General features: G+C 43.2%; 1 protein-coding gene across 2 annotated transcripts in view; it reads left to right on the top strand.

The window, feature by feature from the left end:
- The window catches only part of IL12RB2 (interleukin 12 receptor subunit beta 2), a 77908-nt gene that overhangs the window by 43828 nt on the left and 16932 nt on the right, over positions 1-17148 (top strand). For both annotated transcript variants that reach the window (XM_084785194.1, XM_084785195.1), the window contains exons 10-13: positions 1593-1806; positions 8822-9022; positions 12798-12896; positions 12982-13140. In XM_084785194.1, coding sequence (XP_084641320.1) covers positions 1593-1806; positions 8822-9022; positions 12798-12896; positions 12982-13140 — 673 coding nt within the window. The remainder of the gene's footprint in view (positions 1-1592; positions 1807-8821; positions 9023-12797; positions 12897-12981; positions 13141-17148) is intronic.

Genomic DNA, 17148 nt, shown 5'->3' on the forward strand with positions numbered 1-17148 from the left:
AAAAACCTGTCTCGAAAAAAACAAAACAAAAAACAAAAACAAACAAAAAAAGCCATTTGTGTAATCTTCATGACAGGCAATGAGACTGATTATAATGGATGCAATGGACGCCTGAAAAGATAACTCAGGGAGATGCTAAATACTCTTCAAAAGTTCCCCAGCAGCCCTGTCTTCACCCAGTGCACCGCGCAGGGCCAAGATCTAGTTTAGGGCTTGGCCCGCAAACCAAAAGGCTTCCCCCAGCAGAGCTGCATTAACTGAACTCTAAGAAACAGCAATATAGAAGCCTGAAAGCTCATTAGCTAATTTACAGTAAGAATGCAGCCACTCGGACAGCCAGATGACTTCCCTTGGCACATCTGAACATCTTCTCTTGTCTACTAAATGTCTCAGAATCCAAATTACAACCAGAAAGGCGGTGTAGTCACTTAAAGTGAGAGAATGAACGTGTGCCAGCTGTTCCTGTCTGCCCAAAGCTCTTCTGACAGATAAACTGCGTAGGAAACCAAATTGTTCAATCTCTTGGTAGCCGAGGAGCCCAAGCAGTTGCAGGCCCTCGGGTGTGTCTTCCAGTAAACAGAGTCTCCTGCCATGAACCGATAGCCGTGCCCAGAAAGTTATGTTACTTAAACCTGTAAGCCACGCCCTCTTCCTGCAGGAGGCTGCAATGGGCACTGCCGGGATTAACCCCGGCAACTCTTCGAGTTCTGTGCTTCCATTTCCTGGAACCATTGTACAAAACACTGTATAAGCAAGAGGAAAATAACAGAGCGCTTCTGCTTACTTTGTGGGTTTGTTCCCAAATGATCTCAATCAGAATTTTGCAGTTTGGAGCTAAGTTCCCAGCACAGATGGCTAATTCGAGTTTCTAAGTATCAACTTTGCTGGTTTAGCTTCCGAAAGTCTTGGGTTTGATGTTTTAAGCAGCACTGCACTTTCTATACTTAAAAGGGCGCCCTCTCCCCCTGCCCCTCGCCCATGCCCACGGTTCTCTGCGTACTTGTTTTTCTCTGTGAGTATGTCTATCTGAGTATGTCTCAATAACTCTGTGTGTGTGTGTGTGTGTGTGTGTGTGTGTGTGTGTGTGTCCATGAGTGTCTCTGTGAGTGCGTCTCTATGAGTGTGTCTCTGTGAGTGTCTCTCTGTGGGTCCCTCCAAGTGTGTCCTTCTGTGAGTGTCACTCTGTGTGTTTCACGGATTTTAAAACAGAACCTGGAGGAACTGTGTTTGCCTCAAGATCCGAGGGATGGAAAATTTATAGTTCAGAGCCAGCGTTGCTATAATCAGATTCCACGCTTCTCCTATGAGTTGTGTTTACCATTAGTAAGCTTCATTGCTAACAAAGGAAAAGCAATGTGCTTTGAAGAATTATCTTTGTAAAGTGTTAACTTTTTTTTTTTTTTTTTTTTTTTTACTAAATAGAAGGTGTGAGAATGTGACTCTGTGAATGAACGTGCACGGAGGAGATGAGAAGATATGAATAAGAAGGTCACACGATAGAGTCACCTGCAGCAGGACCAGGCAGTCCGGACACATAGAGCATCTCTGGCCTTGTCTGAGAATAAGGATATATGCATATGTTTTTGTTGCAGAGTCTGAGTCCATCAGAGGCAAGGGGAGAAATCACTTATCAGGTGACCTTACAGGACATGACAGAGAAAACTACACTGCAGAACACTACAAAAAACACCTCTTGGACCGGGGGCATTTCTGGAACTGGGGCGTGGACTGCATCTGTGTCAGCAACCAACTCAAAAGGCACCTCTGCACCCACACGCATTAACATAGTGGACCTGTGCAGCAACGGTAGGTACACGCTCACCTTAGCACGCCCTGTGGAAAACTGTCTCCCTTATCTTTTGTCTCCCGCTGGTGCTAGCCAGAGCCTGGTATGAGTAGCCAAGAGTTTAGACTTCGGGGTCAACAGCTGTCTTTTCCTGTTTTGCTGGGGACGACCTTGAACAAGTGAATTAATCCCTCTGAGCTTCAATGTCTTTGTAAAAATTGTCGTTCAGATCACTGTGGGACTGTAATCTCGTATGCATATAAGTAAAGGAAAGCTACACTAAATTAAACATTTAGTGTAATATTAACATTAATATTAATATTTCCCAATCAGACTAATGTTTACAAATTCCATAATAACAATACACACTGTAACATTCTAGAAAAAAAATTTGGACTTATATTTAAAAACCAAGAGTATTAAAATAAAAAAAAAAATTCTGAGGGCTGGAGAGATGGCTCAAAGGTTAAGAGCACTGACTTCTCTTCCAGAGGTCCTGAGTTCAATTCCCAGCAACCACATGGTGGCTCACAACCATCTATAACGTGATCTGATGCCCTCTTCTTGTGTGCAGATGTACATGCAGGCAGAGCATTGTATACATAATAAATAAAAATTAAAAATAAAAATAAAAAATAAAATACTGCAGACAGTTGCTATGGAACTGAAGTTACAGATGGTTGTGGGCCACCATGTATGTTGGAAACCTAACATGGGTCCTTTGGGAGAGCAGTTGGTGCTCTTAACGGCTGTGTCGTCTCTCCAGTCACAAATCATTATTATTTTAGATGCGCCACTAAATCTTGGTTATATTTTAAGAACATTCGATGAAAACAGATAGAAGAAAGTGCAGGTAAATGGGAGTATCACTGGCTGAAGGCATGACTACTGTGGCTTATTTACTCTCTCACATGAAGGAGGTTCACAGACAGATAACTCAGGGTGGTGACATCAGTCATCCAGGCTCCTTACTTTCCCTTCACCCAAGCTGGCATTCATCCTCAGATGGAAACAGTCCAAAAAGGCTGCCAGAGCTCTAGCTGTTTCTTTGTAGGCAGCAGAACAGAGAGGAGGCGCAGGGTGTGGCCCCAGTCTGCAAGAGCTCACCCCAATGCACAGCAGCTTTGCACTTGTTGCCACTTGTTGGCCCTCACCACTCAGCTGGCCACACCCAGCTGCAGAGAAGGCTCAGAAACATATTCCGGGCAGCCATGTTCCTTTCCTGAAGAAGATGAAAAGTTGTTTGGTAGGCAGTGGGTAATCCCTTCCTCCTTAGGAGAAGCACCCAAGGCAGAAACATGAAAGAAAAGGTAGATTCTCTTATGTTGGGAAAATACTTCCAAGTTCATGCACTGTAAAATAATCTAATCTTTAAAAACAGACTGGGCATGGTGGTGCATGCCTTTAATCGCAGCACTTGGGAGGCAGAGTCAGGTGGATCTCTGTGAGTTCGAGGCCAGCCTGGTCTACAAAGTGAGTCCAGGACAGCCAAGGATACACAGAGAAACCCTGTCTTGAAAAACAAAACAAAACATTTTTAAGGGTTTTTTTTTTTTTTTGCTTCTTTTTAAATAATTCTTCTCTCATACATTACTTCACAACCGCAGTTTTCCCTCCCTGCCCGCCTCCCAGTTTTCCTCCACGTCTTCCCTCTCCCCAAGATCCACTCCTCTCTGGTTTCCTTTGTCTTAATCACACAACAGCATGTCTCTAATTGTTCCATGGGAAGGTGGACATTGCAAGCCACAAAGTAGTCTTTTAAAAGTATATATGATCCCAGCACTTGGGAGGCAGAGGCAGGCAGAGCCTCTAGAGTACAAAGGCAGGGGCTGGAGAGATGGCTCAGTGGTTAGGAGCACTGGCTGCTCTTCCAGAGGTGCTGAGTTCGATTCCTGGCAACACAACCATCTGTAATTATCAAGTTGACATAAAAACTGGCCAGCCCAGTGGCCCACACAGATGTCAGAGACTGTGGCTCTGGATGGTGGAATGACATCCAGTGTGATGATGCAATATTCTAAAAATAGCTCTTACATATTAAGAGGCTTGCACTTTACAGCCAAAGTTAATAATACATCTTGAAGTCACTTGAGACTGCTAACCTGAAGTGACTGTGTACTCAAACCATTTGTTTAACCTGCCACTTACAAGAACATTGTAACAACCAACCTTACTTGCCATTATAAATTTCTACTATCTAATCTTTTCTTTTTTGTTTTTGTTTTCTTTTCTTTTTTTCTTTCTTTCTTTCTTTCTTTCTTTCTTTTTTTTTTTTTCTTCTTCAAGACAGGGTTTCTCTGTGTAGCCTGTGCTGTCCTGAACTGGCTTTGTAGGCCAGGCTGGCCTCGAACTCACATCAATCCACCTGCCTCTGACTCCTGAGTGCTGGGATTAAAGGCGTGTGCCACCACGCCCAGCTCTAATATTTTGTTTTGTTTTTTGAGACAGGGTTTCTCTGTGTAGCCTTGGTGTCCTGGACTCACTTTGTTGACCAGGCTAACCTGGAACTCAAAGAGATCCATCTGTCTCTGCCCGCCAAGTGCTGGGATTCCAGGTGTGTGCCTCTTTGCCCAGCTCATAGGTATAATCTTAAAATATGTACTTTTCCTTTCCCCTGACCCAGACAATGCATGTATACCAACCAGTTGCTGAAAGCAGCAAATAAACAAGTTGAAAGTCACTTCCTAAAATTTACTCTAAAGGTTGAAAGCAACCATGTATGGATACTGGTTTATAAACAATACTGTTTCTTATATATGTCAGCTGGGACCAGTGGGATCCAGGTACTTGATCCTTGTTAGAGATGTCTGTAAAGTATCACACACCTTCCAGTGTGATGCTTTCTGTGCTGTTCAACAAATACAGAGCGAAGCCCTATGTCAGGAACAGACACACACTTACAGTACTGGCAAATATACACACCTCATATAACAGAGAAATACACATCAAACAACAGACACACACAGCACATGCAGAACACATAGAGATGAACACACAGAGACAGACATGGATATAGGACATGCAGAAGACAGGACAGAAGTCAGGGAGTTTGAAGTAGAGAATTCAAATCTCTTCTTGCTCTTGGTTAAATGACTCCAAAGGTAAGCACTTTTATTTCTTTCCTTAATTTGATACTGATGCCTTAGTGTTGACTCAAAGTGAATTAGTGATGTGAATAATCTATGCAGTCCAAGATCACATACATCAGCGAGCAACAGAACAGGACAGAAAGGGTAGCCTCCTTTCTCTTAGGTAGTACCTTACAACCATCAGAACTCCACAGGGAGTTCTCAGTGAACATGGAGATAGGCTATTTTGACTGATACTAGGGAAGTCAATTTGTTTTTGAGACAAGGTCTCACACTGTAGCCCCAGATGCTGTCAAACTCAGATCTCCCCCTGCCTCTGCCTCCCAAGTGGTGAGATTAAAGGTGTGCTCTACCATGCCTGACATAAAGGATTATTAGCATGTCCTCAAAGGAAAGACTGCGGTCTGGCAAACACCCTAGAGAAGAAAATTGCAGACTGATGCCTGCAAAGAACAGTGACCCGGAGGCTGAAGGACTCTAAGAGATGCAGTCTGATTTGCTTAGCAAATTCTAGATAAAGTAGAGATGAAAAGGGCTCTTTGTAGACTTTATCACAACTTTAGACAAAAGGTTTTGCAAATTGTAGCACTCATTCATAGAATAAATATATTTTATTCTTTATGTATGTATATATGCATACACACACACACACACGCACACACACACACACTAAAACATACACATAAAGTAAAGTCCGCCAGTATCATTACCCGCTAAGCCATCTTGCTGGCCCAGAAGAAAAATTGTCAAGTTTAACTAAAATAATAATCATTTTTAAAGTTAGAGTTAACTTACCCCACCTCTATGCTTAAAAACAAACAAACAAACAAACAAACAGGCACAAACCACTGTACAACTGAACCCTGAAAGAATACATATCCTTATTTTATTTAAGTTTCTGTAGAAAATAGAAAGTAGGGAGAACTGTCCAAGCTGCTTTATAGGATCAGCTGAACTTTATTAATAAAAGCAAATAAAGATAGTAAGGAAATGTTTTTGTTTAAATCACTTCAGAATCTAAATGAATCATTAGCACTTTGAATCTATACGTATATTTAAAATTAGTGCCAATAGTTCCAACATCCAGGCAAACGTATACAGCATTGGAAAATGATGACTCTGTCCTAAAGCAAGTAAAAGGAGACAAACAAGAGGCAGTAATCCTCCCCAACCCTTGCAGGTAGAAATAAATGTCTATACACAGGAAACTTCTTTTGTTGTCATTTGCTAAGTGACATTGTTAAAGCCTTTTGCTTTATACTTTTTTATTGTTCTTCAAATAAATACTAACCAATTTCATTCTTAGGGTCTGAAGGCACCTTTTTCCTAGCTAGTAATATTTCTATTTTTAATTGGAAGTCTAAATATCTTTCATTTCTACTTAAGATTTTTCTATTATTTTTACTAATGTATATTCATAGGTTTCATGATGTTTTTATATAACTTTACTATGTACTTAGATCATATTGATTCTTCTCATTACCCCAGTTTTTCTTCTTTTTAATTTTTTAAAAAAATTATTTAGCCAGCTGTGGTGGCACACACCTTTAATCCCAGCATTTAGGAGGCAAAGGCAGGCAGATCACTGTCTACAAAGTGAGTCTAGGACAGCCAAGGATACACAGAGAAACTCTGTCTCGAAAAAACAAACAAACAAAAACAAGATTTATTCATTTCTATGTATATAGTGCTCTGCCTGTATGTACACCTGCACACCAGAAGAGGGCATCAGATAACATTATTGATGGTTGTAAGCCACCCACCATATGGTTGCTGGGAGTTGAACTCAGGACCTTTAGAAGAGCAGTCAGTGCTCTTAACTTCTGAGCCATCTCTCCAGCCCCCAGATCTTCTTTAATCCTTCAAAGAAGCCACACACGCCCAGGATTGAAAGGGAAGACAAATATCTAAGCATTAGCAGGTAAGACACATGTCTGCAGTTTACAATGCAGAAGCACAGGTCCTGGAAAACAAAATTTAAAAATAGCATTTTCCTTTCAAAAAATAACCCTTTTTAGCTTATATTTGGACTGAAAACTAAGCATAAAAGATAAAACTAAAGGTCAATACAAGGAGATATTGTTGAGTGCGCTCATAGCTCCAGTGTGGTAGAATTTTGTTTGTTTGTTTGTTGAAATAGGGTTTCTCTGTGTAACAACTCTGGCTGTCCTCAACTTACTCTAAAGACCAGGTTGGCCTCGAACTCACATCAGTCCACCTGCCTCTGCCTCCTAAATGCTGGGATTAAAGGTGTGTGCCACCACTGCCTGGCGTGGGGTAGATATTTACAAACAAGACTCAAAATCAAAACTGTGGTGAATTTACCAACACCCATGTAGTGAACAAAGTTGTAGAGACTGCCTTAAGAGTTGACAACTTTTAGCCGGGCGTGGTGGCACACGTCTTTAATCCCAGTACTCGGGAGGCAGAGGCAGGCGCATCACTGTGAGTTCGAGGCCAGCCTGGTCTACAAAGTGAGTCCAGGATGGCCAAGGCTACACAGAGAAACCCTGTCTCAAAAAAAAAAAAAAAAAAAGAGTTGACAACTTTTCAGTAACTAGGATCATGACCTATCTGCCACTCAGAAAAAGGCAAAAGCACACAGAAAATGAGCCAAGTCTCCAAATAGTCACAGAAGCTTGGCCTTATGAATTCACAAACATGAAAATGAAACCTCTAGTCACATGTCATGTTATGCATGTGACAAACTGATAAACTGTAGAAAGTAAGAAACAATAAAGTGTAGGTGAAGTGAGACTCTTCCTGCTAGCTACTCATGTTGCAGTGTCAATGTGCCGTTTAATGTTATTACCTTTTGTGCGTGTGTACATTGCCTCTCGGATGCTGGGCAAGGGCTGCATCCTGCTGCTGCCCACCTGTCTCAGAGGTAAGTCAGAGGATCCTCCCTAACCAATCCCTAACCAGTTTTATGCATGTGCGTCCAGAGTGGTCTTACGAGTACAGAAGAGGTGCAGCAGAGACCAGTCGTGTGCCTTTGTGTTAGTCAGCACACTCATGCTGGTCCCTAGGGAGCAGATGAGGAAAGGGCTTAGGCAGAAGTGTAAAGAAATGAGCTAAGCATATATGGAGGAGGAGAATGGATCCATCCCAGAAACAGAAAGCTACGTGGGAAAGTTTGAGAAAACAGTGTTTTGTGAACACACAACACACAAGCAAAGGGTTACACTGCTTTTCTTGATACTTTTATGTCTAAGCAGACAAATGGGAGGTGCATTAAAGGATGTATTGTATATTTAACACAGTAAACACTTTGAGGGAATGCAGGTAGTGAATACAAAGAGGAAATAAATCCACAAAGAAAGCACCACTGGACTATATAGTACAAGCTACTGAGGCTAATCCTCCATGAACTGAAAAGCGTAAATATAAACTTTGACATGGAAGGCCCTAAAGAGAGATGGATGCATCCTGAAACATCGTTGGGATAAGCTGTCATGGGTTTTGGGTTTTTTCTTTTGGGGTATGTGTGTGTGTGTGTGTGTGTGTGTGTGTTTGTGTGTGTGTCTGTGTCCCCTCATATATGAGCAGATATATGTGTGCACATAGTGACAGGATAGCCTTGAGTGATGTCATTCCTTAGGTGCTATCTACCTTGTTTGTGGCGGGGAGGGTTGTTGCTGGCCTTTTTCTTTTTTTCTTTTTTTTTTTAAAGAAAAAACAAGGTCTCTCACTGTCCTGGAGTTTCACTGTCCTGAAGTAGGCTGGGCTGACTGGCCGGATATCCCCAGCAATCCCCCCTGTCTCCGCCTCCCCAGCACTGGAATTACAAGCGCACACTACCATGCCAGCCATGCCTGTGTTTCCATTTGGTTTTGGGGATTAAATTTATATCTTCAAACATTTTCCTGACAAGATGCCTCCACAGTTCCTGTTTTTAACTTTATCCACTCTGATTTTTTGTCCTTCCTCTTCCTCGCCGCTAAAGGGTTGCTGGCTCCTTACCAGGTGTCTTCAAAGTCAGAGAACATGGACAAAATTATGGTGACCTGGAAGCCTCCCAGCAAAGAGGCTTCTGCCGTTCAGAGGTACACAGTGGAATGGAGGGCTGTCCAATCAGAGCACACCACGGAGTCCCCCCGACACTGGCTGCCGGTCCCCCCCTACAGCATGTCTGCTCTGATTTCAGGTACCTCACTGCTCACATTCCTTCTAGGGGGCCACCAAGGCCCCATTTGTTTAGTGTGCTGGCTAGTTTTGTGTCAACTTGATACAAGTTAGAGCTATCTGAGAAAAGGGAGTCACAGTTAAGAAAATGCCACCATACGCTTGGCCTGTAGACAAGACCATAGGGTTTTATGTCTTTAAGTCTTAATGATTGATGAGGGAGGACCCATCCCACAGCGGGTGGTGCCATCCCTGGGCAGATGGTTCTGGGTACTATAAGAAATCGGGCTGAGCAAGCTATGGTAAGCAGCATTTCTCTATGGTCTCTGCATCAGTTACTGTTTCCAAGATCCTAGCTTAAATCCTACCCTGACTTTCTTGAATGACAGACTTTAAACTATAAAATGAAATAAGCCCTTTCCTTGCCATGTTGCTTTTGGCCATGGTATTTTGTCCGCGTAGTTGAAACAATAAGGCATTTGGGGAGACTTCAGGGAGAGTTTTGCCATCAGTTACAGAGGGTTACGTGGTATACGTACTAAGGCCCTAAACAGTGAGAATTTACAGTCATCAAGATTGCCCTGTAAATCAGGTGTGATGCTACATGCCTTTAATCCCAGTACCTGGGAGGCAGAAGCCGATGGATCTCTTTGAATTCAAGGGCAGACTGGGCTACATAGTGAGTTCCAGGACAGCCAGGGCTACATAGTGAGACCTTGTCTTGAAAAAACAAAAACAAAAAAGAAAAAGACTGCCCTCAGGACTAACTTGAGAACCAGCTGACTAAGAAGTCTCCTGTTTATGGAAGAATTATGTCCTCTGGCCCCATGCCCCATAAGATGAAAGAATAATTGAACCAAATAAGTACAGCAGAGACTTAGTTAATTTGTCAATAGAACAGATACCTTTATCTTTGTAAAGTCATTTAACTCAAAATAATTTTGTGCCTTGAGTAATTATTTTAAACCCATCATACAGATGACAAAACCAGGAGACCCTCAGTCCCAAACCTGTTTATCATTTGTATCATAATAAACCTAGAACTATTATGTGATAATTGGCATCTCTATTCCTAAGTAAGATTTCTATTAGGGGTTACAATCAAGTGAGAAAAAGCATCTGAAAACATATTAAAATGACTAGCGAAAACTTAATGTCAAAGTAAGTGTAAGTTCAGATTTGTGCTTCATGGTCTGGCCTGATAGACAGCTGGCCCAGGTTTGAGTCCCGGCTCCCTCACTGTCCATTGTGAGATCTTAGGCAGGCCACTGTCCTGCTCCTCTTTCTCCATCTCAGTGATTATGAGCACTGACTGTATTACTATATAAAAAATGTTCTGAACAGTGCTTAGCATATTTCAGGGACTGAATATTTTAGCAACAGGTGATTACTATTAAATGTGTCAGACTCGAGCCCTGAATAGAAATGGAGGAAAAAAAAGTCATCTTTGTTGCTGTTTGAGACAGAGTGTCACTATAGTCCTGGCAGGCATGGAACTCACAGAGATCCTCCTGCCTCTGCCTTCTGAGTGGTGGAGTTCAAGGCATGCAGTAGGCATGCAGTAGGAGGCATCAATTTTAAGAGCAGCTTCATGGCTTTCTTCAGCAATAGCTAGAGGCTTTGCAGCAGGACCAGTTTCCCTTAGAGGCTGCCCCACCCATCGAACAGGACATGGATAGGAAAAGTACTGACTGACTGAACTGGGAGGCAGTATCAAGATCCATCCCTCCCAGGCAATTTGAACTGTGCCTTTCTTTTGTAAATCAGATAATTCTATAACTATACCACAAAGTAGATGACAACAGTGTTCTCCGCATTTGGTAAAATTAAATCTTCTGCATCACTTTTAATTATGCATTTGAATAAATCCAACTTAATCAAATTGTAAAATAACATATTAAGATTGTTCTGAGCTGAAGCCAGGCATGGTAGCTCACACCTTTAATCCCAGCACTTGGGAGGCAGAGGCAGGCGGATTGCTGTGAGTTCGAGGCCAGCCTGGTCTACAAAGTGAGTCCAGGGCAGCCAAGGCTACACAGAGAAACTCTATCTCGAAAAACCAAAACAAACAAACAAAAAAAGATTGTTCTGAGCTGGGTGCAGTGGTGGCACACACCTGTAATCCCAGCACTCAGAGAGGCAGAGGCAGGCAGATCTCTGTGAGTTCAAGGCCAGCCTCGTCTATAAAGTGAGTCCAGGTCAGTCAAGGCTACACAGAAGAAATCCTGTCTCAAAACAAGAGATTGTTCTGCCACTTGGAAATACTTAGTTTGGTTTACTCTCACTTACTATGAACTGAAAAATTCATTAATTGCTACTTAGCAAGAACTCAAATGTTATTTGCAGTGCCACTGGGGCCTCACAAGCTTTTCCTGACTCTGGCTGAATGGACAGGGCTAGATGTTCTGGAATGAGTCAGAGTGAACCTGTTTCTGGGCTGTGGGCTGGTGGCCTACAGACTGTCAGTCTCTTCCTGTCTGCCCACTGTACCTGTGTCAGGAAGCTCTTCCTTTGTCACACGCTAGTTTCAGCGCCTACAGAATTACTCTTGGTTACATTACTCGTGGAAGAGTTGTCTGCTTTCTCCCATACCTGAAGTGAAACTAAATCTCTACAGGGGGAGGAAAAAAAACTGTGAAATACCTTATAAACCTACAGACAAGGCCTTTGCCCAAGGGCGCTGTGTATATCGGTCAAAATAGTGACAAGAAAAGAGCTTGGAAATTTGGGCATACTTCACAGGGAGTGAGAGTCTTCCACACATGGGCTTCATCCACTGAAGGTTCTTTTAAAAAAACAGTCTCCTTGAGGCCCGAGACAGAAAAAAAGTTTGCAGGAGGCCTCCTTGTCAGGCAACACAACAGAGACTTTGGGCAGGAAGAGACACTCACTTTCACCACGACTGTTGGAAATGGTGGAGTATAGCACTTTCAAGCTAGAAAGGAACACTAACATTCCTGGAAACCACCTAAGTCTTTGAGGCTGAGATTTAACTGGAGGGACCCAGGGAGTGGAGGGCAGGCACCAGGGCTGCAGTCCTCTGTACGCACCCCTTAGTCACAAACCGGTGTGTCACTGGGCCGCAGACGGTCCTGATAAGCATTGTGAAACTAGGAAACCCACTGGGGTGCTATGCCTGCCAAAATCCAGCTGTTCCCTATGAACAAGTCCAATATTCTGTATGCTTCTATTTGTATGGATATGCTTAAATCTTCATTGGAGCTTCTCAATTACTCTGTTCTACACACACACACACACACACACACACACACACACACACACACACACACACTTTTTTTTTTTCTTTTTTCTTTTTTGGTTTTTTGAGACAGGGTTTCTCTGTGTAGCCTTGGCTGTCCTGGCCTCACTTTGTAGACCAGGCTGGTCTCGAACTCACAGTGACCTGCCTGCTTCTGCCTCCCGAGTGCTCAGATTAAAGGCATATGCCATAAGCACACCCAGCCTCTGTTGTCTTAAATGAAGAAACTAGATTAGACATGGTAGTGTGCGTCAGAACCCTTGGCCTAAGGAGCCTGAGGCATGGAGACTGTTATGAATCTGAAGCCAGTTTGGGATATAGAGAATGAAGTTGTCACAAAAAATAAGTAAAATCTCTCAGGCTTCTTGGAAGTGGCACTTAGAAGCTGGCATCATGGAAAATAAGACGCTGGAGAACTAACTTAGGCCATCCCTTTATTCTCAGGGCAGATTGCTCCTTAATCTTCAAACTAGGAAAAGCTAATGATGACTTAGATACAGGTATCAGCATGACCTCCTCCTCTCCCTCTCCCTTGCAGAGAACATAAAGCCCTACACCTGTTACAAAATCTGGGTGCATGCCCTGTCAGAGGACCAAGGAGGGTGCAGCTCCATCCTGGGTGACTCCAGGCACAAAGGTGAGCCTTGTGATCTTCCACTCACGCTTCTGTTAGTGTTTTGAATTTGGAGGGTGACAGAAATCTCTTGTGTCCCTTTCCACAGCACCGCTGAGTGGCCCTCATATCACCAGCATCACCGAGGAAAAGGAAAGCCTTTTTATTTCCTGGACCTCCATCCCAGTCCAGGAGCAAATGGGCTGCATCCTCCACTACAGACTATACTGGAAAGAACGAGACTCTACTGCACAGCCTGTGTACCGCGGTACGTGTGAAAACCAAGTGCCATAGGGCCTCCTGCTTAGGTGTTGGGAAAGCACAAGATTTGGCATGTCTCCACTACACACAAATGCTGGCACAAACTCAACACTTGTGAAATGAGTTGAATAGAGAAAAATAAGACACCTAAATACACACATTCAAAATGCTTGAACATGTGGGACATGCTAAGCAAGTTGTTAAGATACAGAAATGGAGTAGACTCAGCTCTCACAGCACCTGCTCACAGGGAAAGACAGCACCAGCATGGCCAAGGCAAAGACAGGTAGGCCTGGACTACACAGTGAGATAACTGTCCAAACCAAATGACAAACATGAACACTTTGTGTTTTTGTTGAACTGGTGAACATACACATAAATACAGGTAAAAAGTTAAAAGAAACCCAGTTTTGTGAGCCAAAGCACATGGTTCAGCATGAGTTTTTACACAGATAAGGAGGAATATGGCACTCAAGAAAGCTCAAAGCTATAATGGCATTGATGATTTTGGCTCTAATAATAGAGCTTGATATTTAATGAAACAAACAGCAAAGGCACTTCAATACTAATTATATACAGCCTTGAGGTTCAGGAACACACTTGAATAATTTTTAATACTTCACATATACAACTAGCATCATATTATTTTCTTCTTGGAATGGATAAAATACAGCACAGTTTAAGTAACTCTTTATGTCCTAAAATTGTTCTATACCTGAAAAAACAAAACATTACAATAAATTCTGGGTGAAGCATTATCTCAATTGGTTTCATGAATCACTCATTCATATAACTAGTCACTTGAAAGATCTGATCTTCTGATCTTTGACCTCATCAGAGCTGTTTTGTTTTTGTTCTTATTGCTTCTTGGACTTCTCTGTTTCATAAGCAGTTAGCTTTCTTTCAGGCATATTTGTCAGAAAGAAGGAGCATTTCATTCCTTCAGTGTAGTTACTGGTCCAATAATATAAGAAGGCCACTTGAGTGGCAGCTCTAAAGCTTTGCCACAGGAGAGAATTTTTTTGTCTAGGAGCCTTAAGGAGTTTGTTTTCTCAGGGCCGGAGAGATGGCTCAGTGCATAAGAGCACCACCTGCTCTTCCAAAGGTCCTGAGTTCAATTCCTAGCAACCACATGGCGGGTCACAACTATCCGTAATGTGATCTGATGCCCTCTTCTGGCATGGAGGTGTATATAGAGGCAGAACACTGTATACATAATAATAAATAATCTTTAAAAAAAAGTTTGTCATCTCTCTTGACTGTTGTCTCAGTTATGACTCTCACAATTAACTTTTATAAGTAGTCTTGAGAGAAAATAAAAGTTCTCAGACTGTTGTGACTATTCATACGGAAAAAGGGATTAACGCACACATAAAAATGTGCTTGGGATCTTTTCTATACGGACCTGCACTTTCAATGCTCTTTCCACATCTGCCTCTGTGGAGTTGGCTCATTCTTAATTAACAGCTCTGTAGACTTACTGTCATTTGCTAGCTATCTGTCACCAGCTAACCAAAGGTTACCCTGGCAGGGTAAGCCAGTTCTGAGAAGCTTCCTAAACTGGCAAATCAACTGGACTTTTCATGGTCTATCTGGGATCTTTGCTGTAAGATTTGTGCCAGATATGATTTTCCTTTCAGCAAAGTTTAAACCATTGCCTTTTTACAACCATAAAGATCAGTATGGCCGGTTGCTCTTTGTAGCTTGTTGCTGTAGATGTTGAAAATAACCTAGCCTATTTTGTCACAGTTGTGATGCATCTAAAGCCTACACCAGGGTGTTTTAAAATAAACTAACAGGCAAGATTCACAGTCTGATTTTATACTACCGCAGATTAAATTCCCACATACTCTAATAATTACTTATTGGTGAGTGAGCCCCATTCCCTATGCTCCAAGCCATCAGTGTGCCAAGAGCTAGGGAAGTCTAAACGATCAGGACGGTAGAACGGTGAAACCAGAAAGCACTACATTCAAGATCCATTCTAGAAAGCGGGAAGAGTCAAGGAGAAACAAGACCCCTGGAAAGGAAAGGGTCCCCGTAGCAGAAGGAATGTCAATGCCAAGAGGAAAGGGCTCGACCCTGCTTGTTTCAGATATCAAGTCCTAGGGAGCAGTACAAATGCATATGGAAGTATCAGTCCTTTGTCACTAGTTCAACCAGGCCAGGCAAGGTGAGGTGACGAATTAGATCGCCCCAGCACCTCAGTGCACACAGCCTGTTGTCTGGATGTCTGCTGGCGTGGCCATATGCACTACAGCTCCAACAGTAAGCACCCCTCCCTTCTGCAGGACACATGACACTGCGTGGCTGTTTTTGCCAACAAATTCTAAGCAATCAAGGGCACAAGCTACGGCAATTCAATCACCTCCCCTCTAGAACACAGCCAGATAGATGGTAGGTGCAGTCGCTAAGCACGATATTCACTGAATAACAAATGGTGGCATTCATTCCCAGTTAACAGTATAAGTGTTTGCCCGGGTCTCCTTGACTTTCATAGCCACAGTCTTTCAGTGGGTTGGCAGTGATTACACCCTTCTAAATTCATTCCTTTATCACTGAGCCACCTGAGTTTGGAGATTCTATCTGCTGAGGCTTGAAGGTGCACCTTTATCTCTCTTGGAGATCGCAGCCCAGAGGCAGCAGGACTGGTCTTTCCTGCTGGACCTCTCTCATTACACAACTCAGCCTATTTTGCCAACCAAACTGCTGACTCCACCACTCTCAGCTCCCCACATCAGCTGCTATTTTTGTTCTTCAAACATGCATGTGCAAATGAACGCTACCAGCTCAGCAAGCCAGAGAAATCCCTTCCTTTCTGTTCCAGGGTCTCACCTCAGTTCCCCAGCTCAGGACACTGCACACAGCTAGACAGTTGGCACACTGGTGCCTGTAAGATGAACAGAAGCGCTTCATAAAGTTCTTTTTTTTTTTTTTTTAATCCTCTGCTTTGGGGAAAGGGATATTACACATATATACTTAATCATATCGCTTAAGCCTGGGTAAAGAATTTCTCCAGGCTATAGCAGACCTTGGCATTTTTCTCAGCAGGTTGGAAAACACAGGAGTTGTTCTGATAGTCCCTGTGAAATGAGCTGCTCAGGCCTCACCTCTTTTCAGTGGGGCCCAGGGAACATTCCAGGACTCCTACTTACTGCCTAGCAATAGTGAGCAGGAACAGCAGTGTGACAAAGTCTGTTCTTCCTGTTCCATGGTGAATTCTCTCAGGGGATGCTGTATGTTCAGAGCAGCCAACAAACATCTGTGACTACTCTTGGGTCCACTTATAAAGCTAGACACAGTGCGAAGTTCCAGGTTCCACCATTGTCCTCAGCATAGGCACAGGCTGTCTGAATGAGCCAGCAGGTACTAATGTTCAAGTTCTGTCCTTGGAGCTACCAGGGATGAAACCCAGGAGCTTGTACGTAGGAGGCAAGCACTTCAAGCACAGCTGTAGACCATACCCCCTTTGCCTTGATTTTACAGCCCTCTCTCCTTTGCCCCCTGCCCCATGCTGAGATTACAGACTTGTACCACCATATTCAACATCCTTCCCAGCTATTTATTGAGGGGAGGAAACCTGACACCCACTCAGATCAGCCCAGGAGAGGCGTGCCTGCTTTCTAAGGGCCACCAGGGCTCACTGTTTCCCAGAAGAGAAAAGCAGCATCAGAGCATGGCTCCTACACTCTGCCTTGCAGAGAAACTACAGGAGTGTTCAAAGTACAAAGAACTGCAGTCTGGGAGCCAAGACGTTTCCTCTCGGTTCCACTCCTCTAGTCTTTCATGACTTTAGGTCAAATTGAAGTTAGGCAGTGTAAGTTCAAGGCCAGAGCTTAACAAAAGGAAAACAGTGAAAGGGCACTATAGAAAAGTCCAGTTGGGCTGGAGAGATGGCATAGCAGTTTAACAGCATGGATTGCTCCTTCCCGGGATGCACGTTCATTCCCAGCATCCACATGGCAGCCCACAACTGTGTGTACCTCAAATGTCAGGGGATCTGGTGCCCTCTTCT

Source organism: Acomys minous (genome assembly GCF_964271855.1).
Source record: "Acomys minous genome assembly, chromosome: 6".
NCBI classification, from domain to species: Eukaryota; Metazoa; Chordata; class Mammalia; order Rodentia; family Muridae; genus Acomys; species Acomys minous.